Source organism: Anguilla anguilla, chromosome 14, assembly GCF_013347855.1.
Source record: "Anguilla anguilla isolate fAngAng1 chromosome 14, fAngAng1.pri, whole genome shotgun sequence".
In the NCBI taxonomy this organism is placed as follows: Eukaryota; Metazoa; Chordata; class Actinopteri; order Anguilliformes; family Anguillidae; genus Anguilla; species Anguilla anguilla.
In genome coordinates, this window is record NC_049214.1 from 40,933,879 (window position 1) to 40,960,914 (window position 27,036).

Sequence of the window (27,036 nt, forward strand, 5' to 3'; positions counted from 1 at the left end):
ACCTACAACAAGATTCATCAGCAGAGAATGTGTGAACGTATTTTTAGATGCAATTGCCCATGCAATCATTCAGTATCATTGTAGGCTATTAAAAGTGATAATTATTCAAGGGGGGGTGCGAACTAAATTAAATTTTGCTTTGGGCGCCTACAAGCTCCAGGTGAATGAGTGGGTATTCCAAAAAAAAGGGGCTGGCCAGTGATTGGATCTATTCAGTAAAACATTCCAAAAATCCTGAATTATCAGTTCTAAATACGATGATCAGACAAAGCACATCACTCACTATGTCAGGGTTTAGTTCAGATTTCAGCAGATGTTACCATATACTGACATAACCGATCTGGACCGTTTGCTAATACCACTTTCTGAACAAAACTGAATGTCAAAAATCAGGACTGCCCAACCCTGTTCCTAGAGATCGACCTCCCTGTAAATTTTCATTTCAACCATAATTTGACACTTCTACTAATCGAATGAGGTGTGCATTGTTAGGGTTGGAGTGAAAACCTACAGGATGGTAGATCTTGAAGTGGGCAGCCTGGCCTTAAATCATATAACTGCTGCATTGGCTCCCCCAGGTGGTTATTTTCTGCAGTGCATCCCTTTTTATCTCAGCATTTAGGAAGGAGTGGTAGGTAGGAGGTAGCGAGTTTGGATGCGGATATGATGAGTGATCTTGCTTGTCAAAGACAGACACAGTTTTATTTGAAACTTCTCATCCCCAAGAATCTGGAGGAGGACAGTCTAGAGCATAGAAGCCTGGAAGAGCACCGCAGTCTGGGGAGGAGCACAGTCTGGAGCAGCACAGCAGTCTGGAGAGGAGCACAGTCTGGAGGAGCACAGTGTAGAGGAGCACAGTCTGAGGAAGAGCACAGCCTGGAGGAGCACAATCTGGAGAAGCACAGTCTGTAGGAGAACAGCAGCCTGGAGAAGCACAGCCTGGAGGAGCACAGAAGTCTGGAGGAACACAGCCTGTAGGAGCACAGCAGTCTGGAGGGGCACAGCCTAGAGGAGCACAGCAGTCTGGAGGAACACAGCCTGTAGGAGCACAGCAGTCTGGAGGGGCACAGCCTAGAGGAGCACAGCAGTCTGGAGGAGCCCAGCCAGGAGGAGCACAGTCTGGAGGAGCAAAGCAGTCTGGGGAAGAGTACAGTCTGGAGGAGCACGGTCTGGGGAAGAGCACATCCTGGAGGAGCACAGCCAGGAGGAGCACAGCAGCCTGGAGGAGCATAGACTGGAGGAGCACAGCAGTCTGGGGAAGAGCACAGCCTGGAGGAGGACAGCAGTCTGGGGAGGAGCACAGTCTAGAGGAGCACAGCAGTTTGGGGAGGAGCACAGTCTGGAGGAGTACAAAAGTCTGGAGGACCACAGCCTGGAGGAGCACAGTCTGGGGAAAAGCACAGCCTGGAGGAGCACAGCCTGGAGGAACACAGTCTGGGGAAGGGCACAGCCTGGAGGAGCACAGTCTGGAGGAGCACAGTAGTCTGGGGAAGAGCACAGCCTGGAGGAGCACAGTGTGGAGGAGCACAGTCTGGGGAAGAGCACAGTGTGGAGGAGCACAGTCTGGGGAAGAGCACAGTCTGGAGGAGCACAGCGGACTGGAAGAGCAGAAGACCCTACAGCTTTCTGCAGCTAGGTGTGAGAGGATGACTGGAATGCAGGAGCAGAATATATGATTAATTTATTTAATCTAATATATTACCCTGCTCTGACATACTGTACCAAAAAGGCAAAAGTCAGTCAGGGGTTAATTCATCTTTTGCTTCTAGTTTTGTTCATTCTCACTTTTAAGTTAATTTAATTCCACACCCAGTTTAATTATTAACCTTTTTTCATTAACATTTATTTTGCTTATTTTGAGTGCATATGAAACTGGGGAATACCAGGTGTTCTCACCTATGACTGCAAAACTCTTCATAGGGAATGTAGAACTCCTTCAGCTGTTAAATTCCATGTTGTGGGTGTAGTCCCATAGTGTGAAACATTACCTCCGCATTCTTTTCAACTGCTAGTTCAGTTTAGTATGAGGTTATATTTTATACCAACTGGAAAGAGTATACATATATATATATATATATATATATATATATATATAAATTTTAATCACTTCCGCTTGAAATCAGTTACAAAAGTCATTGCGTTATTCAGTCAGATTGCACAATTACTTCTGAAAACCTATGTATTCATACAAACCTTCATACAAATGTGGTAGTTTACACTAAATAAAAATGCATATAATGTATTTTTCACAAAATATTAAATGTGTGCACAATATCTTACAATAGTTTTCCATCAGCCAGGGAGATCTGGTTACTTTAACTGCTGGTCATGCAGTGTGCTCCACAAAACAGCCAGTCAAGGCCATTTAATCATAATGTATAACATTATAACATTAAAAAATATAATGTATATCATTATAGCATTATAACATTTTTACATATAACATGTAACATTATAACATTATAACATATAACGTATAACATCATAACATTATAACATATAACGTATAACATTATAACAAGAACAGGATATTCTGTACATATTCTTGATTTGATTTTGCCTTCATCTAAATTTTAAAAGACAATAGTTTAAAATGAAAAGAATGTGCTTGAATGTGGTCTAACACAGGTGCTGCACTTCCCATATTAATGGAGAATGTAGGCAGTGATATGATGGGCCTGCAGCTGGTTATTCCAAATTGGGAGAAGCGCAGGTAATTCCTTTTCCTCCCCTTTATAACTTATATCTGCACTTCCATCTTTACTGATTGTCACAGTGTCATGGGCTTAGTGCTGCATGTGCAGTGGTCATTATTTTCAGGCTGTCTTTTGGCACTGAAACCATGGTGACTAACAAATTCCATAAATAAAAGCTGGAGGATGTGTCCCAGCAGCACACAACATGCATCAGAAACGTTCATGGCCTTTGGTATTTATTGAATATTTTTAGTACATGTCGGTGTAGCTAAGCTTTAAAGTGGCATATTTAAGGTATATATTTTAAATCAGTATATATTAAAACAACCTCATGGTTTAGTGATAAATGTAGATATTTCAAATGAGGTAAGTACAAAATATTTCTTCATGCTATCACCTTTAACTGCTATAACACCACAACCACAACTGCTATATATTTACCACAAGCATGGATTATTTCTTATTACAATCATTGTTATGTGCTATTTGAAAATTATTGCGATATGTTCACAAAAAAAATAGATGAGATGAAACATGAACAGATCCTGATGTGTTCTGAACCATGGTACGGTTGGCTCAGTCTTGCTGGGGGCGGGACTAGAATTCCTGTGCATCTCTCTACAGGGTACTGTGTCAGTCTGTCCTCCCCACAAGTATATAAGTCTGTCCTGGTCCAGCCTAGAGACAGATGTGGGGTGTACTCTGTGTGCCTGTGGCTGAGATCCCGGTCAGATTTTGGGAAGGAACACCTTGAGGGGTTCATTCTCATGTACCTTGTCCAGAAAGCCCAGGTTGAAGTAGGGGTAGAGGGTCTCTGTGAAGTTCTCCTGGTAGGTGTAGAGGTGTGCCATGTTCTCTGCATTGTAGAAGGACACCAGCCCCCTCTTGTAGTCTAGATAGACCCCGACCCGGCTCAGGCGCTCCTCCAGGGGCAGCACAGTGGGGGGGGAGGTGCCCGCCATGTACTGGACCCCGTACGAAAGGGACAGAGTCCAGAACCCATTGGCCGGCAGGGCCTTGATCACCCCCTTCCTGGCCACGGACTCGCGGGCCACGCCCAGAGTCCAAACGGTGCTGCTGTACACCTCAATCTCCCAGTAGTGCTGGCCATAGGTGAAGCCCTGGCTGCCCAGCAGGGAGAGGGCAGCGTTGAACCTCTGGGGGTTGTCCTGCACCGGGTTATGGAAGGTCTGGTACCTGACACAGGTAAGGGAAGGGGAGAGGCTCAGCCAGGGGTTGGATGTGCTGGCGTTGAAGGTGATGGCGGCTGGAGCTTGGAAGAAGAATGGAGCACACAGTTAATCAGGGTACAGAATAGGCTCAGAACCAATCACAGTACAGAACTGGCTCAGAGCCAATCAGAGTGCAGTATGGGCTCAGAGCCAATCAGAGTACAGAATGGGCTCAGATCCAATCACAGTACAGTATGGGCTCAGAGCCAATCAGAGCGCAGAATGGGCTCAGAGCCAATCAGAGTGCAGAATTGGCTCAGAGCCAATCACAGTACAGTATGGGCTCAGAGCCAATCACAATACAGAATTGGCTCAGAGCCAATCAAAGTGCAGTATGGGCTCAGAGCCAATCAGAGTACAGAATGGGCTCAGAGCCAATCAGAGTACAGAATGGGCTCAGAGCCAATCACAGTACAGTATGGGCTCAGAGCCAATCAGAGTGCAGAATGGGCTCAGAGCCAATCAGAGTTCAGAATTGGCTCAGAGCCAATCACAGTACCGTATGGGCTCAGAGCCAATCACAGTACAGTATGGGCTCAGAGCCAATCAGAGCGCAGTATGGGCTCAGAGCCAATCAGAGTACAGAATAGGCTCAGAGCCAATCGCAATACAGTATGGGCTCAGAGCCAATCAGAGCGCAGAATGGGCTCAGAGCCAATCAGAATGCAGAATGGGCTCAGAGCCAATCAGAGCACAGAATGGGCTCAGAGCCAATCAGAGCGCAGAGCCCATTTACAGACTGTAAATGGAACTAGTGAAGGATTTGGGACACAGGCTGACATCTGTCAGAGCCAATCGGAGCACAGAACAGTGGTGGGTACCTGGGTAGATGATCCCTTTCAGGGACTTCCACACTCTGTACTGCAGAGGCCCAGCGAACCGGCCTTCACACAGGCTGGGGACGGTGTGGGCTGGCCGCTCAAACTTCAGCGGCTGCCTAATGAGGACGACCAAGACCAATCATGTGACCACACGCACGCCCACACAGATACGCACTTATACACACACACGCCCACACACAGATACGCACTTATACACACACACGCCCACACACAGATACGCACTTATACACACACACGCCCACACAGATACGCACTTATACACACACACGCCCACACACAGATACACACTTATACACACACACGCCCACACACAGATACGCACTTATACACACGCTCGCCCACAGATACGCACTTATACACACACACGCCCACACACAGATACGCACTAATACACACACACGCCCACACACAGATACGCACTTATACACACACAGATACGCATTTATACACACACGCACACAGATACGCATTCATACACACACACGCACACACACACAGATACACACTTATACACACACATGCACACACAGATACGCATTTATACACACACGCACACACACAGATACGCACTTATACACACGCACGCCCACAGATACGCACTTATACACACACACGCAGACACACACATACGCACTTATGTACACACACGCCCACACACAGATACGCACTTATACACACACACACCCACACACAGATATGCACTTATACACACACACGCACACACACACACACACTTATACACACACGCAGATACGCATTTATATACACACGCCCACACACAGATACGCACTTATACACACACACGCACACACACATGCATTTATACACGCATGCACACACAGATACGCACTTATACACACACACACACGCAGATACGCATTTATACACACACACAGATACGCATTTGTACACACACACGCACACACACAGATACACACTTATACACACACATGCACACACAGATACGCATTTATACACACACGCACACAGATACGCATTCATACACACACACGCACACACACACAGATACACACTTATACACACACATGCACACACAGATACGCATTTATACACACACACGCACACAGATACGCATTTATACACACACACGCAGACAGATAAGCATTTATATTTACACACACACACACACACACACACACACTTATACACACACATGCACACACAGATACGCATTTATATACACACACACGCACACACACAGATACGCATTTATAGAAACACACACACATACGCATTTATACACGCTCACACACACAGAAGCACATTTATACATGCATGCACACACACGCACACACACAGATACACATTCATACACACATGCACACATATAAATACATAATTATACACACACACACTTATACACACACACAGATACACACATTTATACACACATGCATGCAGACACTCACACACATATTTGTATGAGTGTGTGTGTGCATATGCGTGTGCTGTGCATGCGCGTATAGACTGCATGTGTTTTTAATCATTCCCCAGCCCGAGCCCCACACTCACCTCTGCAGCAGGGCCTTGATGTTCTGTTCAGGGGGAGAAAACAGTCAGAGGGCTGATCATGATGGAAGCTGAGGCTATAGAAAACTGTTCCAGCATTACCTCAGAGTCTGAAATTACTCACTTCCTCTCTCCGGAGCCCTGTCTTCAATTAGGGGAAAGTCCCTGTGTGTGTGTGTGTGTGTGTGTGTGTGTTTCAGCCCTGCGTGTGTGTGTGTGTGTGTGTTTCAGCCCTGTGTGTGTGTGTGTGTGTTTCTCAGCCCTGACTCAGTGTTACTGAAGTATGAACACACACATGCAGTTTTCACATTTTAAGCATCTGGCCTAAATACGTGTGTCTTGCTTCAAAACTTGTGTGTGTTCACGTTTGAGCGGCAGTGCTACAGTGAGATTTGGCCAAGCCCATCTCCAATTCCAGCATATCAAGAAGCTCCCTACTCCCTGAATGAAACCTTTCTGAACGACCCCCTTTTGGCTGAAGCCCCCATCTCAATAAAATGATTAACTATTAAAACCTTTATCCAACACCCACAACAGAACACAATGTAGTTCCCATTAAACACATTAACTGCAGCATATGCATGTTTAAAATGGGAAATCCTACTGTGTACTGTACAGATAAGTGTTTATTGACATGCGTGTCATTACAGCTACATCCAAGAGACCTAACATACTGATTCTCAGGCTGAAGTCTATGACCCAAACGGTCTGGTTCATGTTTGGTCCTTCATTGTGAAAGCCATGGGTTTGACCCCAGAACCTTTAGTCTAACCAAACATTCCACTAAAATGACTGTGGCTTCCTGCCACTGTAATCAGCTCATCCAGTGTGAAATTCCACAGCCTTAGGATCTAATTAAATAGACCCTCCTCCACATTCCACATCCCTGCAAAAAGCCCAGGTCAAGTCACACACAAGTAAAAGTCCAGGAATTAAACCGACAACCTTCATGTTTCACACAGTGTCCATGACTGAACAAGCAAATGGCACTGTTATTTCACTGAGAGCCTGCCCCAGGAATCAAACAAAGAATGCTTTGGTCACAACACTCTAAATGCAATGCTCAGTGACACATATTTTGCTGTTAAGAGATATGAGACTGCAGGTATAAAACAAAAACTCATGAGAGCCCATTGCAGGACTGAACGAGGAACCTTCTAGTCTAGCCCCACTGCTGGTTCAGTTAAGACTGATCTTCAAACCCAAAACCCTTTGGTCTCCCACACTTTTACTGCGCTATTAAGGCCCAACGTTCAGACGGAAAGCTCTCTCCTCGGCAGAGCTCACCCGGAGCAGCAGGATGGCGTCCCGCTCGCGCAGTTTGTCCTCGATGTCGCCCATGGCTCGCTGCAGACGGGAGATCTCCACGGACAGCACGGCCTTGTACTCGTCCAGCCGGATCAGCTCCCGCCGCTCCTCCGTCTTCAGCTTCACTTGCAGCAGCTTCTCCTCCTGGTACAGGAACTGGTGCAGGTCGGAGAACTGCGCCTCAATGCGGTGCTTCAGGTCCGCTGTGTGCTCCTGGCCATGGGGGCACAGCCATTGGGGAGAATTTCAGGAGGCGGGGTTCATGAAGGTTAGAGTGACAGGTGAATTCCTCGCAGCAGGTTTCCCTGGTGCATGTTGTGGTTTGTTTTCATACTTTTGTTTGTACAGACAGCAGAGAGTGACAGAGGAAGCAGGAGCATGCGTGTACAGCTGAATCTCTCTCCTTGGCTATTTGAATTGCAATTAAGGCCAGGCCATATTGATTAAAGATTGATGCCAGCTATAACATCATTTTTGTGCACAGTGTAGTATTTTCTTCTTATTGATATGCATATGACTTTTTATACCGTAACCCTAAGGTATGAAGCACAATTTCCATTGTATGTTTAACGGACTATAAAATTATATCACTCTATTCTATTCCATCTACAATGCAGTGCATAAGTATTTGGACAGCGACACGATTTTTGTTGTTTTGGGTCTGTACACCAGCAAATTTTACATTACAGCCCTTTTTACACTTTGCCACCCCATTTTGCATACAAATTAACAAAATCAAATTAACATAATCTGAAAGAAAGCTATCATATTTGGTACTTGGTTGCAAATCCTTTGCATTTGATGACTGCCTGAAGTCTGTGTCCATTCGACATCACCAGACACTGGATGTCCTCCGTGGAGATGGTCTGACAGGCCTGTCCTGCAGCCATCTTTGCTTCCTGTTTGTTCCAGGGGATTTTTGCCTTCAGTCTTTTCTTCAGCCAGTGAAACGCATGTTCAATTCGATTTGGGTTGGGTGAATGAATTGGCCAGTCAGGAACATTCCACTTTTTGGGCCTTGGCTGCTTTAGCAGTGTGGTTTGGGTCATTGTCCTGCAGCTAGGTGAAGCGCCATCCAATGAGATTTGAGGTATTTGGGTGGATCTGAGCAGATGTTTTCTGCACACTTCAGAATTCATCTTGCTGTCAACAGTCACATCATCAGTAAAGACAAGTGAGCCAATTCCAGCGGCAGCCATACATGCCCAAGCTATAACACTACCATGTTTCACAGATGTGACGGTGTGTTTCGGATCATGAGCATTTCCTTTCTTTCTCCACACTTTTCTCTTTCCTTCACAAGTTGATACTCATCTCATCTGTCTATAAGAGTTCTTTTCCAGGACTCTACAGTTTTTTTTAACGTTTTAAAAAAGTTCAGCTACTCTAACCAGGCCATTCTGTTCTTGAGGCTTACCAGTAAATTGCATCTTGCAGTGAACCCTTTGAAGTTTTGCTGGTGTAGTCCTCTCTTTATTTTAGCCTTTGACACATCTATGCCAACATCCTGGAGAGTGTTCATGATCTGTTTAACTGTTGAAAAGGGGTTTTTCTTCACAATTGAAAGTATTCTTCAGCCATCCACAATGGTGGCCTTCTGTGGTCTACCAGGTTGTTTCCTATTGCTGAGCTCACTTGTGCATTTTTGCTTCTTAAGGATGTACCAAACAGTTCATTTTGACACACCCAATGTTTAGGCAACAATGTGCTTAAGTACGAAGCCAAAACAATAAAAATAGTGTCAATGTGTCAACATACTTATAGACTGCACTGTATACTTGAGATGGAAACAAAGCAAAGCTAACAGAAGCAAAGCCAACACAGGGAGCATGTGGTCTGGAGAGAATAAAAGGGAGAGGCTGCTGCATAGAGGAGGGGAAGACTGTGGACAGAGGGCTTCAGATGGCCGGAACAGGGCGGGTCTCACCTTCAGCTTCGTCACCTCCTGCTCTGCCTCACTCTCACACTGCAGAGCAGCCTTCAGCTCCGCCTGTAGCGCCGTCATGGAGCTGTTCAGTGACGCCTGTCAAAGGGAGCCCTCAGTCACAGCTAACTCTTCACTAATTTCAGTTTCACATTTCACAGAATCTCTTATCCAGAGCGACTTACATGGCTGCCATTCTTCACATACAATGCATTTATACAGCAGGACATTTCCGGAAGCAGTTCAGCTTCCGTACCTTACTCAGGGGCACAATGGCAGCACCCCACCTGGGAATGAGACCTACGGCCATGGAGTGAAGTTCCCTAAGAACTATGCTGCACTGTAGCCTAGCCATGATCACCCTTCACTCTTTCACAGGGGGGTGACCAAGGCCAGCCAGCAAAAGGGTTGGTTCAGGACACTCTCCCTGTCCTATGGGGTCCTCAGTTTCATTCAGTTTCTTTCTCTCTATCTCTCTATATTTCTCCTCCACTCCCCCTCCTTTTCTCCACTTCTCATCTCTTCTTTGTCTTTTGTGCACATGCAAACATACATTCATACAAATTAACCATTCATTCAATTTAATTCAGACTGTTTTATTTTTATGAAAAAATTACTGTTTCAACCAAAGCATTTTGAAACAGATCGCAAGACAAGCATTACACAAAAGGATATTTCTGCCCCTCCCCTCCCTTCCCCCCCGCCCCGGCCCATGTCTCACCCTGAATCGGTGCTGTGCATCCTCGATGCTGACCAGCGTGTGGCTCCGGTGCTCCTGGGAAATCCCGCACACCAGGCAGACCAGCTCCTGGTCCTCCTCGCAGTAGAGCTTGAGCTCCTCGCGATGGCGCAGACAGAGGGGGGGCGGCGGGGCCTGGGGGGCTGCCCGGCACGGCTGCCCGCTCTCCTCCAGGGCCTGGCAGTAGCTCTCCACGATATTGGCCACTATCCGGTTGGGCCGGAAGCTCTGTCCGGGGAACGCGGTGCGGCACTGGGGGCAGGAGGCCGAGCCAGCCTGGCAGGCTGGGCCGGTCCAGTAGCTGGTGATGCAGGCCTGGCAGAAGGTGTGGTCACACGGGAGGGAGACGGGCTGTTTGAAGAGGTCCAGGCAGATGGAACAGGTCAGGTCCCGGCTCAGGCGCTGGGTAGATCTCCTCGAAGAACAGGCAGCCATTGTCACGCCGTCCGATTGCTCCCCCTCCTCCACACTAAAACTAAAACTAAAGAGAAGCTGCTCTGCTCCACTGTTTTCCTCTCCTCTTTCTCTCTTTAGACACTTTCTTTTCTCATTCCCTCCTTCCTGTGGTTTTCCTCTCCTTGCCTGCTTTTTTCTTCTTGTCTAGCTCCCTTTTTTGTTCCCCCGGCCGTCTCCTTCTCCGTCTCGGTCTCTGCCCCTTCTCCCTGTCTGGGTCCTGGGTCTTCCTGTTGACTGTGGGAAAGGAAGGGGGTTGGTGTGGGGGCGGTTCCTGGCTCTCCCTCTCCAGGCCCAGGGGAAGCGCAGTGCTGCCGTGGACCTCCATTGCCCCTCCGTGATGTCAGCCTCTGGCAAGGAAGCAGGGGACGGCCTAGGATATTCAATCCAACAAATGTTTGTTTATGGAAAGAAGGGTGCTGTCTGCAGATAGTCCCATTACAAGAGACTGTAAGGGGCTTTCCATGCTCTTATCTAATATGAGGTAATGAATAAGGGAGCCAAACAGGGCTGGACTGGGACAATAATTCAGGCTGGGTAATCAAAATCTAATAAAAAAACTAATACTGTAACTGTATTGTTGACTGTGCTTTTCCCACTTAATTTGTATAGTCTATGACAAACAATAAGATCAAAAGCGATGCCAAATATTCAAGCCTACTAATACATGACAATGTACGCTGTAGTTTGAAAACTGTTTAATGTATTAAAAAAACAAAAAACTTAAAAATAGGTAATATTTTTCGTTAATATCTGTCACTTTCGTATGTCATTTCCAGCCAGATGAAATGGCATGGTATGAATAATTTTGGGCTCAACTGTATAATCACACACACATGCGCGCGCGCGCTTTCCCTGCTGACCGTCATTGAAAATGGCGACCAAGTGATTGATAATTATGGTTGCAACTGGCCAGCTAGATTGATATATCTCTGGAAAAAACAGCTGTAAAAAATAGCAAACTTTTGGTAACTTCTTGCAATGCTAATCAAGCCACTTCCTAGCTATGTAACGTTACGCAAATGACTGATGAGCTGACTGGTTCTGAGGACTTTGCCAGTTGAAAGCAAAACCAAACATCACACTTTTCATTCTCTCAATTAATTTTAATACCACAATCAACATATAATTAAGAAATGTTTTAAATGAAAAGCTATAAGTGACTGGCAAGTTAACCAGCAAGCTACAATCCTTTCGAAACGGAGCTCTAGCCATATTTAAAATAAGTGTTGGCTATATATAATATAGCTCTTTATTTTTGCTATTGATTGCATGCATCTCACACTTTTCCTATATGAATAAGAATAAACAATTTGATGACATAAATATTTTTTTAAAACATGGACTCAATTGGGCAGGTAGGCTGGCAGCAGTTCCCATATGACCAGTAGGCCTACCTACAACACTGAATTGCAACGCAAATTTTTGTGGTTTATTTCAGTGCCATCTTCATCACTAATGTTACACTCGGTCTGTACTTTTAGCAAGCAAGCTAACGTTAAACTTTGTTAAAATGCCAAAAGCGAAACTGTGTAAAGTGATAACTTTGAAAAGTTATTGTTTTAGCATGGGCATCGTCAAAATCTAAACAATCCCCAGTCATGAAATGAAACAATATTATGTGGGGTTAACATGTGAAATTATAGAGAATGCACCTCAGAAATATAACTGAATTTCCCACAAAGATTATACAGCTGTAAAAGCAATAGTTTTTATGTTTTGGCTATTCTGAATTAGCAAGCTAGCTTCCACACAAAGCAAAGATGGAGACCACAAAGTTTTAGGCTGAAATAGCATCTGTCGACTGTATCGGAGTATCCTGCAATTGGCTAGTTTCAAGCTCAGATGTTATTATTGCTAGATGTAGCTAAATGTCTAACGAGAATTGCTGGTTGTGGCACTCAGATGTTATTATTGCTAGATGTAGCTAAATGTCTAACGAGGAGAATTGCTGGTTGTGGTACTGGAGCATTTGTGATGCAATTAATAGGGAAAAGAAGGAAAGGAGAAAAAAAACTTATGTATTATGTGGACACATGAAGTTGTCGTTTGTCAGAAGGTACAGAAGTTAATGTTCTTAAGGTCTGAGAGTCTGTGGTCATTGTGGTTATTTCTGCAGGAAACCCTGAAAAGTGGCAAACTCTCAGTGCTGTATCTGGGGCATGCCTCGCCAAGCCGTAACTTGGCGGATGGCATACCTGCCATCCCAATACTAGGTACTGTACGTCTTAACTTCATAAGTGCAGCATCAAAATGAATTTATTAATCTTATAGATTGTCTTGGAAGGACTAACACATGCGTAAACGCGCACGTCACTATTATCACCACTACAACCATGACTATGAAAATTCTCCTATTTACAGATCTATTGCCTTCAACTCCAACTACAAACAAAATGCCTTTCCCACGTTCAGATGCAATCCAGCAATATGCTCGTTTACACACAGCAACACGACAGGAAGAGCAGTTGCATGCTTGAGGGGGCAGCAACCTTGATAATTACAAGGAGCTCAAGGCCAGCAATATTCCCATGACACTGCAATCAAAGAGCAATCGCGGTAGAACAATGCAGTCTGACCGCACCCTTCAGCCTCCTAAAATTAAACAGGGGGAGGGGGAGGGGGAGGGGGACGTTTTTCCCAGAACTGAGAACGGTCTGTATCCACCTGCACATTTACTCAACGCTACGCATTCACGTCAACGGAAAACACCGAACTCTCCCCTGTCTTGTTTAAACTTCCTCAACAACGCGCGTCAATTGTAGAAATAAAAACAACCGATATTTTTATTATAAATCTTCTATATTCTACTGACGATTATATCAAAATCATACTACGACAAATCAAAAAACTTGATTTCCATTCAGAGTTTTAAAATGTCCAGTCTGGAAATTTATCACAAGTAAAAACATACTGAATGTATTTCCGTACTGCTGTAAATTTTCGGCCAACCGCTCGGGCTTGCAAACGCAAAGTAAACATGGAGTCAGACTCTCGGTAGTCTTCTCCATTTTCTGTTGAAATCCACTGGACGTAACGCTTGCGTTTTGCACAATCCATGCTGTGCCTTCTCAAACCGGATAAACGTCAGTCTCGCAAGTGACGCCATTTCCACCAGCAATCACAATAACAACAGCGCTCTCCGTATTATGTTCTTTCGATACAGAGCTTGGTAAACAACCCTCTGTCTTAATATAAACCTTTCTTTTCCCCCCAATTCCAACGTGTCTTCTTTGTTCATGGTAAGAAGCGCCGTTTGTGTTTATAATAGTTGGTTTTGTTGATACTACGGATGGTATATGCCTGCTAAGCTACATTCAAGAACCTAGCTTGGTGGTTTGTGATTGTTTTCATTTCTGCGACCATTTCTGACATGATGGATATTAGGCTGGTTGATACATATGATGTTTTGACAACGCGTACATAAAGCGTTCTGTATTTTCATGCTGTCGGTATGTCCCTTACAATTAAATGTCGTTGTTTGTTTTGGCTGCCTTTGCTAGGACCTGAGACTACATGAAATTGACCATACTGTAGCTTGTTAGCCAGCGGTCTTAGCCAACTGAAAGACAGACATGGCCCAGCAAAGGGGAGTCAACAGCCTACAGTTCAACCAGGACCAGAGTAAGTAGCTGCAGGTGTAGCTTCATCCCTATCTGCATTTAAGATGACATCATTGGTCTTCATAGAGCTACACGGGACAAGTAGGTAGATATTGGTTAAGAGTTAGTGAGCAGTCATAATGTCCAAATGAGGGGACAAGTCATGAACTGTAGCTAAACAAACGTGTGAAATCCAAGCACTGTGTCCACTTGATTGTCTTAACAAATGCTATCAAGGTCATTCCATGTAAAAATGGAAAAAAATTGTTTGTGATGTTTTTGATTATCCTGAAATTCAGGAGGGAGGATTTTTACATACTGTATGACATGGTGTGTGTGTGTGTGCGCGTACATGCGTGTGTGTGTATGTGTGCGTGTGTGTGTTTGCATGTGTGTGCGCGTACATGCGTGTGTGTGTGTGCGTGTGTATGTGTGCGTGTGTGTGTCTGCGTGTGTGCATGCGTGTGTGTGTGCACGTGTGTGTTTCTCCAGGTTGTTTCTGCTGTTCCATGGAGACCGGGGTTAGGATTTATAATGTGGAGCCCTTGATGGAGAAAGGACATCTGGGTAAAGTAGACACATGCCGGGTCCCTGTCACTGTACTACTTACTGAATGTGTGTGCTGTACTTTCAGTGAAGCTCAAGGTTCATCCTACTGACTATATGCCTATATGCTTGTCTTGGTATGTGTATTTTTGTGTATTTTTGTGTATGCGTGTGTGTGTGTGTGCATGTATGGTGTGTATGTGTGCGTGGGTATGGTGTGTGTGTGTGAGTGTATGTGTGTGCGTATGGTGTATATGTGTGTGTGTGTATGGTGTATGTGTGTGTGTGTGTGTGTATGGTGTGTATGTGTGTGTGTGCATGGTGTATGTGTGTGTGTGCATGTGTGTGTGTGTGTGTGTTTCAGATCATGAGCAGGTAGGCAGTGTAGCTCACTGCTCCATGTTGCACCGCTCCAATCTCCTGGCCATTGTGGGTGGGGGTGTGAACCCCAAATTCTCAGAAATCTCAGGTGGGTGTTTTGTCCTTTAAATATTTATTATCAGTTATTTTTGCTCTCTCTATAAGAGTGTAAATAATACTGTATAAATGTTTTGCTTTCAGTTAATATATTGTGTTGTTTGCTTCTCAATATGACCTTGAACGTCCTCTGCTACTTTCTGTGTCTAGTGACAAGCATGTGTCCCCTAATCCCTTGTATGAACCCCTACTGTAACTCTGATAACCCCTAACCCCCTGTATGAGCCCCTGCGGTAACTCTGATAACCCCTAACCCCCTGTATGAACCCCTATGAACCCCTACTGTAACTCTAATAACCCCTAACCCCGTGTATGAACCCCTACTGTAACTCTGATAACCCCTAACCCCCTGTATGAACCCCTACTGTAACTCTGATAACCCCTAACCCCCTGTATGAACCCCTACTGTAACTCTAATAACCCCTAACCCCCTGTATGAACCCCTACTGTAACTCTGATTGCCCCTAACCCCATGTATGAACCCCTACTGTAACTCTAATAACCCCTAACCCCCTTTATGATGACTCTGGGACTCTTGATTGGCTGGTGATCCCTCTGTGACTCAGATTGTCTGTTGGTCCCTCTGTGACTCTGATTGGCTGTTGATCCCTCTGTGACTGATTGGCTGTTGATCCCTCTGTGACTCTGATTGGCTGTTGATCCCTCTGTGACTCTGATTGGCTGTTGATCCCTCTGTGACTCTGATTGGCTGGTGATCCCTCTGTAACTCAGATTGGCTGCTGGTCCCTCTGTGACTCTGATTGGCTGGTGATCCCTCTGTAACTCAGTGGCTGCTGGTCCCTCTGTGACTCTGATTGGCTGATGATCCCTCTGTGACTCAGATTGGCTGTTGGTCCCTCTGTGACTATGATTGGCTGTTGATCCCTCTGTGACTCTGATTGGTTGTTGATCCCTCTGATTGGCTCTCTGTCCCATCCTCTCTGTATCTGCAGTGCTGATCTGGGATGATGCACGGGAGTCGCGGGACTCCAAGGAGAAGCTGGTCCTGGAGTTCACCTTCACAAAGCCTGTGTTGGCCGTCCGCATGAGACATGATAAGTGTGTAAATCACACATGCGCACGCACGTGCACACACACGCACACATAACTTACCGTACATTTATTCAGCAGACTCACAATAAGGAGGTTGAACACCACACAAAAACTGACTTTAGCACATTGTACATTGTCAATATGAGTGCAGACTTTAAAATATGAATAGGATTCAGTAGGGTGATGTATAACATTCATTGTGAAGATTGAATTTTATATTTGCATTTAGGTATTTGTAATTTAATTTAGGTAATCCTATCACGGTATCTTTCCCTATATGTGATTGTATTAAGTTATCTTACTCATAGTGACTTCCATGTAGTTTTATCAAGGCTAGAAGAACAGAGCTGAACCTAGACCCAGAAAAATCAGTTGAATCACAGATAAATTTAAGCCAATTGTGGAGAACAATCATAAAAGCAGTAGTACATTTTTCACCTAGTTAAGCTATCTTATTTTTAGGAGAGAGAGGTCTGACACAGTAGGTGTAGTAAAAAGATGTGTGTTAACCGTCAACCTGTATCAGACTGCTATAGACGCACACCTGCACGGGCACACACACAAGTGCACAATCACACACGACTGTCATGGATTTACATGACCCCTGGTCAGGGGTGGCTTAAAAGGACTGCATCTGGAGAGGGTGTTCAGTAACACTGGTTGTCTGCTGAACTGTCTTCCCCAAGTCACACTCTCACGGTGCCTCACCCTGCTGTCTTTTCCTTTCTGTTACCATGCCATCTACCCCAAAGGATAATCATCGTTCTGAAGAACAGGATCTACGTGTATAGTTTCCCCGACAACCCTGTCAAACTATTTGAGTTTGATACCCGCGACAACCCCAAAGGTACCTGGAACATATGCTGCACTCTTTCAGTTTCTCAGATAGCATCATTAGCATGACATGGTAGTGTGTAGTACTGCAGCAGGAGGGTTACACATGTGAGATGACAATAATGGTGTCTGTCCCCTCCCTCTCTATATGTGCTTTATCAGCACAAAGCACGGTGTGAATATAGCCAAAGCATAGCACACGAGAAGTAGTGGAGGAAAGTTTAAGTATAACCAGTGACAGAGTGATGGTGGAGTTGTGGCATTACAAAGCAATGGAGAGCTGGAATGCATTTCAGAGTGTGTTAAGGGTGCTCCATGTTCTTTTCAGATGGAATAGGGTGAGGGAATGGAATTAGCCCGCCCTCACATGACAACCATTGTAGTTGAAACGCAACTTGTTAGCAACATACTTTTTTAAAGCACATAGCGGCTTCTAAATTCACCGTTGAGTTATTAATGGGTGTAAGTTATCTCGTAGAGCAAAACGTGAAACTCTCTTTGACATATGTTAACCACAGACCTTATTTTCGACCGAAAACGAATTGCCTATGAGAAAAATGAATGGGAAATTTTCAGAGTGAACCCATGGCGGAAGTAACTCCAGAGTTAGCCTACAAAACAACGTGATCACTGTAACACTCGATTGAGAGTGGAAATAAATGATGGTTAAATAAAGGATACTCTTGCTCTCCATCTCTCTCTCACTCTCTCTGTCTCTCTCTCTCTTTCTCACTGTCCCTTCTCTCTCTCTCTCTCTCTCTCTCTCTCTGTCCCCCTCCCTCCCTCTCTCTCTCTCTCTCTCTCACAGGCCTGTGTGATCTCTGCCCCAGTCTGGAGAAGCTGCTGTTGGTCTTCCCTGGACACAAGTGTGGCAGCCTGCAGCTTGTGGTGAGTACGTGGTGATTATGCGGGCAGTGTACTCAATACCTGTGCACTGCACTGAGGCACCAAACACTGTACTGAGTACCTGTTTATTTTACTCCGTATATTGGGACCATACTGAGTACCTGTTTATTTTACTCCGTATATTGGGACCATACTGAGTACCTGTTTATTTTACTCCGTATATTGGGACCATACTGAGTACCTGTTTATTTTACTCCGTATATTGGGACCATACTGAGTACCTGTTTATTTTACTCCGTATATTGGGACCATACTGAGTACCTGTTTATTTTACTCCGTATATTGGGACCATACTGAGTACCTGTTTATTTTACTCCGTATATTGGGACCATACTGAGTACCTGTTTATTTTACTCCGTATATTGGGACCATACTGAGTACCTGTTTATTTTACTCAGTATATGGGCACTGTACTGAGTACCTGTTTATTTTACTCACCACACGGGCACCGTACTGAGTACCTGTTTATTGTACTCAGCACACAAGCACTGTACTGAGTACCTGTTTATTTTACTCAGTACATGGGCACTGTACTGAGTACCTGTTTATTTTACTCAGTATATGGGCACTGTACTGAGTACCTGTTTATTTTACTCAGTACATGGGCACTGTACTGAGTACCTGTTTATTGTACACAGTAGGCGCCATACTAAGTACCTGTTTATTGTAGTCAGTATATGGGCACCGTACTGAGTACCTGTTATTGTACGCAGCCCATGGGCACTGTGCTGAGCAAATGGCAGGAGATCTCTACCTGCCCGAATGCATAGGCCAACTGTGCAGTTTGGTGGAGGAGGAATAATAGTCTGGGGTCTTAGTTCCAGTGAAGGTATACCTAAATGCTACAGCATACCTGACATTCTAGAGAATTGTGTGCTTCCAAGTCCTTAAAGAAATGGTTTGCACAGAGCCCTGACCTCAACCCCATCCAACACCTTTGGGATGAATTGGAATGCCTACTGCGAGCCAGGCCTTATGCCCAACATCAGTGCCAGACCTCAGTAATGCTCTTATGGCTGAATGGAAGCTAATCTCCGCAGCCATGTTCCAAAATCTAGTGGAAAGCCTTTCCAGAAGAGTGGAGGCTGTTAACAGCAGCAAAGGGGGATCCAGCTCCATATTAATGCCTATGGTTTTTGGAATGAGATGTTCAACAAGTACATATGGGTGTGATGTTCAGGTGTTCACATACTTTTGGCCATGTAGTGTACTTAACATAATTGATTTTCTATCCCCTCTCTCTCCCCTCATGGAGAACAAATTCACAATGTTGCACTAAAAAAAACACAGTAACTATATTGCAGAAAACCACAGCACAATTAGTGCTTTCACGGGAGGTTTCCCAAAAAAAAAAAATCCCCTTTTCATCTTTTCCACAACCTTGTTCGCAACTAGTCCTAAAACTGCACCACTAGTCCTAAAACTGCACCACTATAATTAGCCATTCGCTTCTATTACCAACATTGGTTATTCTTGGAAGATCCTACAAACCTTCAAACATCTAGGTTGCTCACATACAGTCAGGTCCATAAGTATTTGGACAGTGACACAATTTTGGCGTTGTACGCCACCACAATGGATTTGAAATGAAACAATCAAGATGTGATTTAAGTGTAGACTTTCAGCTTTAATTTAAGGGTTTTGTCAAAAAATATTGTATGAACAATGTAGGAATTACAACCATTTTTATACATAGTTGTTCCAGAACTGTAGAGGCTTTTTTAGATGTTTTTTTGGCAAACTCTAATCTGGTCTTCCTGTTTTTGAGACTTACTAATGGTTTACATCTTGTGGTAAACCCTCTGTATTTACTCTGGTGAAGTCTTGTTGTTGACTTTGATACAGATATGCCTACCTCCTGGAGGGTGTTCTTGATCTGGCAAATTGTTGTGAAGGGATTTTTCTTCACCAGGGAAAGTGTTCTTCTGTCATCCACCACAGTTGTTTTCCATGGTCTTCCGGGCCTTTTGGTGTTCCTGAGCTCACCAGTGCGTTCTTTCTTTTTAAGAATGTACCAAATAGTTGATTTTGCCTCACCTAATGTTTTGGCTATCTCTCTGATGGGGTTTTTTATTTTTTCAGCCTAATGATGGCTTGCTTCACCCACAGTGACAGCTCTTTGAACTTCATATTGAGAGTTAACAGCAACATATTCCACATGCAAATGCCACACTTGAAATCAATTCTAGAACTTTTATCTGCTTACTTGTAAATGAAATAATGAGGGAATAACACACGCCTGGCCATGGAACAGCTGAGCAGCCAATTGTCCAATTACCTTTGGTCCCTTAAAAAGGGGGGGTGACCACATATAAAAAGTGCTGTAATTCCTACACCGTTCACCCGATTTGGATGTAAATACTTTCAAATTAAAGCTGAAGGTCTGCACTTTGAGCTCATATTCATTATTTAATTTCAACTCCAATATGCTGTGGTAGACAGCTAGAATAACAATAACTTTGTCAGTGTCCAAATATTTGTGGACCTGACTGTATAACAGTACTCACCACTGGCCCATCAGCAATCCAATACTTGTAACAATTATAGCCAGCATAACCTGTACACTGCTGTAGCGAAACGAGGTTGCCCATGCCATGTTGGCCCAAGAAGTCCACCAACGGCATCGCTTTGTCAGGGGAGCCAAACATCTTGGATGTTTCATTGTGGGTGACTCCGCACGGCTGGATAAAGTAGTAAATGCTGGGCACCGATTTCTCATGAACATACCTTGACCTTGACCAAAGAACATTTGTGGAGAAGTCTTGAAAAATCTGCAACTTTGAGCCACCTTGTGTTAGATACTGTCCATTCGCCCGACAGCATCACATGTCCAATGCTTTCTGCTTGTCCACGTAATTGTGAAATGATATCAGGACGATATGAGGACCCCGATTTGGACTTGGTTTTGCGGCTAGCACACAGTGAGCTCCTTCAATTTTAAATGTGACCTGCTTTGGTTTCAGTGGCCAGGAATTTAGGTAGCCACATTTTGGAGGAACTTGGTTAGGCTATTGCCATCCACATTCTCTGTGAGCCCAGTGAGTCAAACATTCTTTCTCCTACCTCAGTTCTTTACATCATCCATGTAATCGGCCATATTTAGCATTTGCTTTTCCAGTGCCTGTAGCCACGACTCAGCCGTATCAGTTGCCACCTGCAATCGTTATCCTGTCCTCCGCTTCTTCTGCTCTTTTTGAAACCCCTATCAAAAAAAAAAAGTTAGGCCGAATATGACTGTACTTTCTCCATTCATTGGTGTGAATGGCGTTGAAATACTGCGGATGCATGCTTTCTCTCTCTGTAGTGTTCAACGCAGGACATAGGGAGGCAGATCCATTATCTGGGAGCCAAGTTGGCATGGTCAGAGGCTATCAGACAGCAGGGTGGCAACACCTTATCCATAGTTTACGATGAAAAAGCATCTCCCGTTGTGCTTCAGCGGTATGGAAAGAGGTTGGCAACACCCTCACTGTCATCTACAGCTTCAATTCTCCTAATCAGAGGTGAGGGGTCTGGAGATCCAGAAGGGAAGCGGAGGATAGTGCTGGGATTTTGGAGTACGCAGATATAGAAGCATTTGGGGTTTACACAGAAATAAGGCATTTGATGCCCTCAGAGATCGTACAGCAGGGAATTGGACGAACAATGGCCCTGCTTGTGTAACAGGCAGATGTTGGTATAGGGCAGTTGTTGAGTCTCTGTGCCTGTCTCGCCCTCCCTGCAGGATCTGTCCAACACTAAACCAGGCACATCCTCTGCTCCGTTCACCATCAACGCCCACCAGAGCGAGATCGCCTGCCTGGCACTGAACCAGCCCGGCAGTGTGGTGGCATCCGCCTCCCGTAAGGGCACACTGATCCGCTTGTTCGACACCACCACCCGTGACAAACTGGTGGAGCTACGGAGGGGCACAGATCCCGCCACGCTGTACTGGTGAGACTGGCACAGATGGGGAATGGGTCACCCACACGCTGTACTGGTGAGACTGGCACAGATGGGGAATGGGTCACACACACGCTGTACTGGTGAGACTGGCACAGATGGGGAATGGGTCAGACACACGCTGTACTGGTGAGACTGGCACAGATGGGGAATGGGTCACACACACGCTGTACTGGTGAGACTGGCACAGATGGGGAATGGGTCACACACACGCTGTACTGGTGAGACTGGGACAGATGGGGAATGGGTCACACACACGCTGTACTGGTGAGACTGGGACAGATGGGGAATGGGTCACCCACACGCTGTACTGGTGAGACTGGGACAGATGGGGAATGGGTCACACACACGCTGTACTGGTGAGACTGGGGCAGATGGGGAATGGGTCACCCATACACTGCACTGGTGAGACTGGGACAGATGGGGAATGGGTCACCCATACGCTGTACTGGTGAGACTGGCACAGATGGGGAATGGGTCACCCACACACTGCACTGGTGAGACTGGCACAGATGGGGAATGGGTCACCCATACGCTGTACTGGTGAGACTGGCACAGATGGGGAATGGGTCACCCATACACTGTACTGGTGAGACTGGCACAGATGGGGAATGGGTCACCCACACGCTGTACTGGTGAGACTGGCACAGATGGGGAATGGGTCACACACACGCTGTACTGGTGAGACTGGGACAGATGGGGAATGGGTCACACACACGCTGTACTGGTGAGACTGGGACAGATGGGGAATGGGTCACCCACACGCTGTACTGGAGAGACTGGGACAGATGGGGAATGGGTCACACACACGCTGTACTGGTGAGACTGGGGCAGATGGGGAATGGGTCACCCATACACTGCACTGGTGAGACTGGGACAGATGGGGAATGGGTCACCCATACGCTGTACTGGTGAGACTGGCACAGATGGGGAATGGGTCACCCACACACTGCACTGGTGAGACTGGCACAGATGGGGAATGGGTCACCCATACGCTGTACTGGTGAGACTGGCACAGATGGGGAATGGGTCACCCATACACTGTACTGGTGAGACTGGCACAGATGGGGAATGGGTCACCCACACGCTGTACTGGTGAGACTGGCACAGATGGGGAATGGGTCACACACACGCTGTACTGGAGAGACTGGGACAGATGGGGAATGGGTCACACACACGCTGTACTGGTGAGACGGGCACAGATGGGGAATGGGTCACCCACACGCTGTACTGGTGAGACTGGCACAGATGGGGAATGGGTCACCCACACGCTGTACTGGTGAGACTGGGACAGATGGGGAATGGGTCACACACACGCTGTACTGGTGAGACTGGGGGAGATGGGGAATGAGTCACCCATGCACTGGACTGGTGAGACTGGGACAGATGGGGAATGGGTCACACACATGCTGTACTGGTGAGACTGGGACAGATGGGGAATGGGTCACACACATGCTGTACTGGTGAGACTGGGGCAGATGGGCAATGGGTCGTTCACACAGAGTACTGCTGAAGGGAGGACTGAGCGTAGAGCACATGGTGTAGATGCTGATGCTGGTGGATTGGCTTAGAGTACATGGTGTAGGTGATGATGCTGGTGGATTGGTTGAGAGCACATGGTGTAGGTGATGATGCTGGTGGATTGGTTGAGAGCACATGGTGTAGATGATGATGCTGGTGGATTGGTTGAGAGAACATGGTGTAGGTGATGATGCTGGTGGATTGGCTGAGAGCACATGGTGTAGATGATGATGCTGATGGATTGGCTCAGAGCACATAGTGTAGATGATGATGCTGGTGGATTGGTTGAGAGCACATGGTGTAGGTGATGGTGGATTGGCTCAGAGCACATGGTGTAGATGATGATGCTGATGGATTGGCTCAGAGCAGGGCAAACAGAGGGGAGGAACACACATTTTATGCGTATATCATGGTTTTATGTTTTATGTATCGCTATATTTATGAAGATTCCTGGAGCTTGTGATGCAAGACAAATTTTTGTGAAAACGGACAATAAAGTTTTATCTTATCTTATCTTATTTCACCTGCTGTCCATTTCTGCAGCTGACTGTGAGAAAGAGATCTAACAGCAGACTCTTTAGATTAGCATTATAGGGCGACATTAGCATAAAGGGGCGATATAGCTCAGGAGGTGAGAGCGGTTGTCTGGCAGTTGGAGGGTTGCCGGTTCGATCCCCCGACCCCGGGCGTGTTGAAGTGTCCCTGGGCAAGACACCTAACCCCTAATTGCTCCCAACGAGCTGATTGGTACCTTGCATGGCAGCCTTTCACTGTTGGTGTGTGTGTGAATGGGTGAATGAGAGGCATCAATTGTAAAGCGCTTTGGATAAAAGCGCTATATAAATGCAGTCCATTTACCATTACACGCACTGATTATAAACAGGCCTTCTGCGCCTTAGTCATACCACACTTTTATATTCCTGATGCTAAAATGAGTGTGCTCCACTTCTGTAAACTGCACTGGGTAAGAGCATCTGCTTATAATGTAAACATAATGTAATGTGAAGAATGCCAGCTCTGTCACAGGTACCTAGTATGCTGTAGAACTGCTGGACTGCACACTCACAACACATCTCTCTCTCTTTCTCAGCATCAACTTCAGTCATGACTCGTCCTTCCTGTGTGCCTCCAGTGACAAGGGAACTGTGCACATCTTCGCTCTGAAAGACACCAAACTGAACCGCCGTTCCGCGTACGCTGTCAGCCGTCTGTCTGTCTGTCTGTCTGTCTGTCTGTTCTCCTCAGCCCTCTGTCTGTCTGTCTGTCTGTCTGTCTGTTCTCCTCAGCCCTCCGTCTGTCTGTTCTCCTCAGCCCTCCATCTGTCTGTCTGTCTGTCTGTTCTCCCCAGCCCTCTGTCTGTCTGTCTGTCTGTCTGTCTGTTCTCCCCAGCCCTCCGTCTGTCTGTCTGTCTGTCTGTTCTCCCCAGCCCTCCGTCTGTCTCTCTGTCTGTTCTCCTCAGCCCTCCGTCTGTCTGTCTGTCTGTTCTCCTCAGCCCTCCATCTGTCTCTGTCTGTTCTCCTCAGCCCTCTGTCTGTCTGTCTGTTCACCTCAGCTTTTTGTCTGTCCGTATGTCTGTCTGTTTTCCTCAGCCCTCTGTGTGTCTGTCTGTCTGTTCTCCTCAGCCCTCCATCCGTCCGTCTGTCTGTCTGTTCTCCTTATCCCGCAGTCACGCATCGTGCGATTTGGTTGGTGGGTTGCTCGAGGGTACCAGGCTGAGGAAGGAGCAAGAGCTTCCCGTTGTGTCCTCTTAGTGGTCTCGTGCTGCTACACATTTTTGAAGAGAAATAAGTGCATTACACAGTGTAACAAATATCTACATTCGCCATATAGCCTATCCTTTAGTTTCTATAAGTATATCATGACACTGATAATTATTATTTGCCGCTGCTAGCTAAGTAGCGATCTCTCTCTCTCTCTCTCTCTCTCTCTCTCTCTCTCTCTTTCTCTCTCTCTCGGTTGCCAGCTAGCTACTTAGCGATCTCAATATCTCTCTAGCTAGCTAGCCAGCGCTCTCTCTATATCTCACAAGCAATCTCTCTGTCAATAACTAATGTTATCTAGCTAGTGAGAGAGATGTATAGATTGTTTGCTTTAACCAGCTCTCTAGTGGTGTATGAAACTCAAATGTGTTTTGGTGTCATTGTGACTGATTTTGGTAGAACAAGTCACATATTTGCCATATAGTCTGCTGCCTATCCTTTACGTTTTTGCAGCTCCTACATTGCAATGAGCAAAGCTGGGCGGAACACTTATTCACAAAATGGTATCATATTGGTTGGAGAAGTAAGAAGCCTGAAACTGATTGGCTGTTGACGAGCAATGCCCACAAAAAGATAAACCGTGGGCACCTTTTCTCTAGCACTTTTGTCACTCAGTTGCCCAGTTGCTTGGGTCGCTGGCCGACACTCAGCTTCATGGAGAATGAATGGATTTCCGGCAACTGGTGGACCGAATCGCTGGCTGTGCGAAAGAGGGGTTGGCCCTCCCTGTATATGTTCTCTCTCTTCTCCCTCTTTGCCCCCCACCTCTCCTTCCTCTTCTCTCAGATACATCGGCTTGTAACTCAACTGTGCCCAAATTATTTTCCCTGTGTTAAGATGTGACCAGTTGAGTTAGTTGAGTAAACGACTCTCTCGCCCACTTAATTCCCCCATCTCTCACTGCTTCTCTCTCAGACTGGCTCGTGTGGGGAAGGTGGGGCCGGTGATTGGCCAATACGTGGACAGCCAGTGGTCCTTGGCGAGTTTCACAGTGCCAGCAGAGTGTGCCTGCATTTGTGCCTTTGGGAAAAACACCTCCAAGAACGTCAACTCTGTCATAGGTATCAGAGCACCTCTCACCCCATTGTCTCAGCTGTGTCCTGAAAGTCACATCATGTGAAACTGCAGCCTGTGTAAAAAGGCCAGATGTGCATGGGTTAATTATAGCTCTTTAATAAACAGAGGTGAAGGAATCATTTTTGTCTTGATCAACAGTCTCCTCATATCTCTTCTGTTTTCTTCTTTGCTCTTGTCCTCAGCTATTTGTGTGGATGGGACATTCCACAAGTACGTGTTCACACCTGACGGAAACTGCAATCGAGAGGCCTTCGATGTGTATCTAGATATCTGTGACGATGATGACTTCTGAGGGTGGAGAGGGAGAGGAAGGGAGGGTAGAGACAGAGAAGATGGAGGGGTGTAGAGTGAGAGGCTGAAATGTGTGAATAACTGAGAGACTTGGAGTGGATGATAAACCGAGAGATTTGATTCAAGAGAGGATTGTTTGCTGTGAAATTGCAAACAGATTCTGTTTGCAGGTGTACTTAGACAATAAGTGTATTGTGTAAAGAATAAAATGTTTTTTAAGCACTTGCTGTGTCAGAATCCTGTGTCGTAATCAAAGCAAAAAATAAAATATTTTTTGTTTTCAAAGATTACATTTTGCTAACT

At 45.7% G+C, this 27,036-nt stretch overlaps 2 protein-coding genes and 1 long non-coding RNA gene across 6 annotated transcripts; 2 read left to right on the plus strand and 1 right to left on the minus strand.

The window, feature by feature from the left end:
- Window positions 1-2,911: 2,911 nt before the first annotated feature.
- On the minus strand, window positions 2,912-13,789 carry trim69 (tripartite motif containing 69). 4 transcript variants are annotated; one of them, XM_035392316.1, is made up of 7 exons: window positions 13,639-13,789; window positions 10,254-11,074; window positions 9,536-9,631; window positions 7,588-7,821; window positions 6,304-6,326; window positions 4,750-4,865; window positions 2,912-3,969 (listed from the first exon to the last, which is right to left on the minus strand). In XM_035392316.1, exons 2-7 carry the CDS (start codon window positions 10,704-10,706, stop codon window positions 3,425-3,427), a joined length of 1,467 nt encoding a protein of 488 aa, XP_035248207.1. In that variant the 5' UTR covers window positions 10,707-11,074; window positions 13,639-13,789; the 3' UTR covers window positions 2,912-3,424. The 4 variants fall into 4 exon arrangements, with proteins under 4 accessions (XP_035248207.1, XP_035248205.1, XP_035248206.1 ...); XM_035392314.1 differs by having other exon boundaries at window positions 10,254-11,097; XM_035392315.1 differs by having other exon boundaries at window positions 10,254-11,097; window positions 13,656-13,785.
- Window positions 13,790-13,796: 7 nt separating this feature from the next.
- On the plus strand, window positions 13,797-26,955 carry wdr45 (WD repeat domain 45). Its single transcript, XM_035392318.1, has 11 exons — window positions 13,797-13,966; window positions 14,228-14,348; window positions 14,819-14,893; window positions 15,237-15,341; window positions 16,303-16,408; window positions 17,155-17,249; window positions 18,045-18,124; window positions 21,867-22,075; window positions 24,696-24,797; window positions 26,281-26,426; window positions 26,625-26,955. Exons 2-11 carry the CDS (start codon window positions 14,300-14,302, stop codon window positions 26,732-26,734), a joined length of 1,077 nt encoding a protein of 358 aa, XP_035248209.1. The 5' UTR covers window positions 13,797-13,966; window positions 14,228-14,299; the 3' UTR covers window positions 26,735-26,955.
- LOC118213406 lies at window positions 22,082-24,608 on the plus strand. The gene is made up of 2 exons (XR_004762418.1): window positions 22,082-23,909; window positions 23,944-24,608. It is a non-coding gene; the product is annotated as an uncharacterized LOC118213406 (long non-coding RNA).
- Window positions 26,956-27,036: the final 81 nt, after the last annotated feature.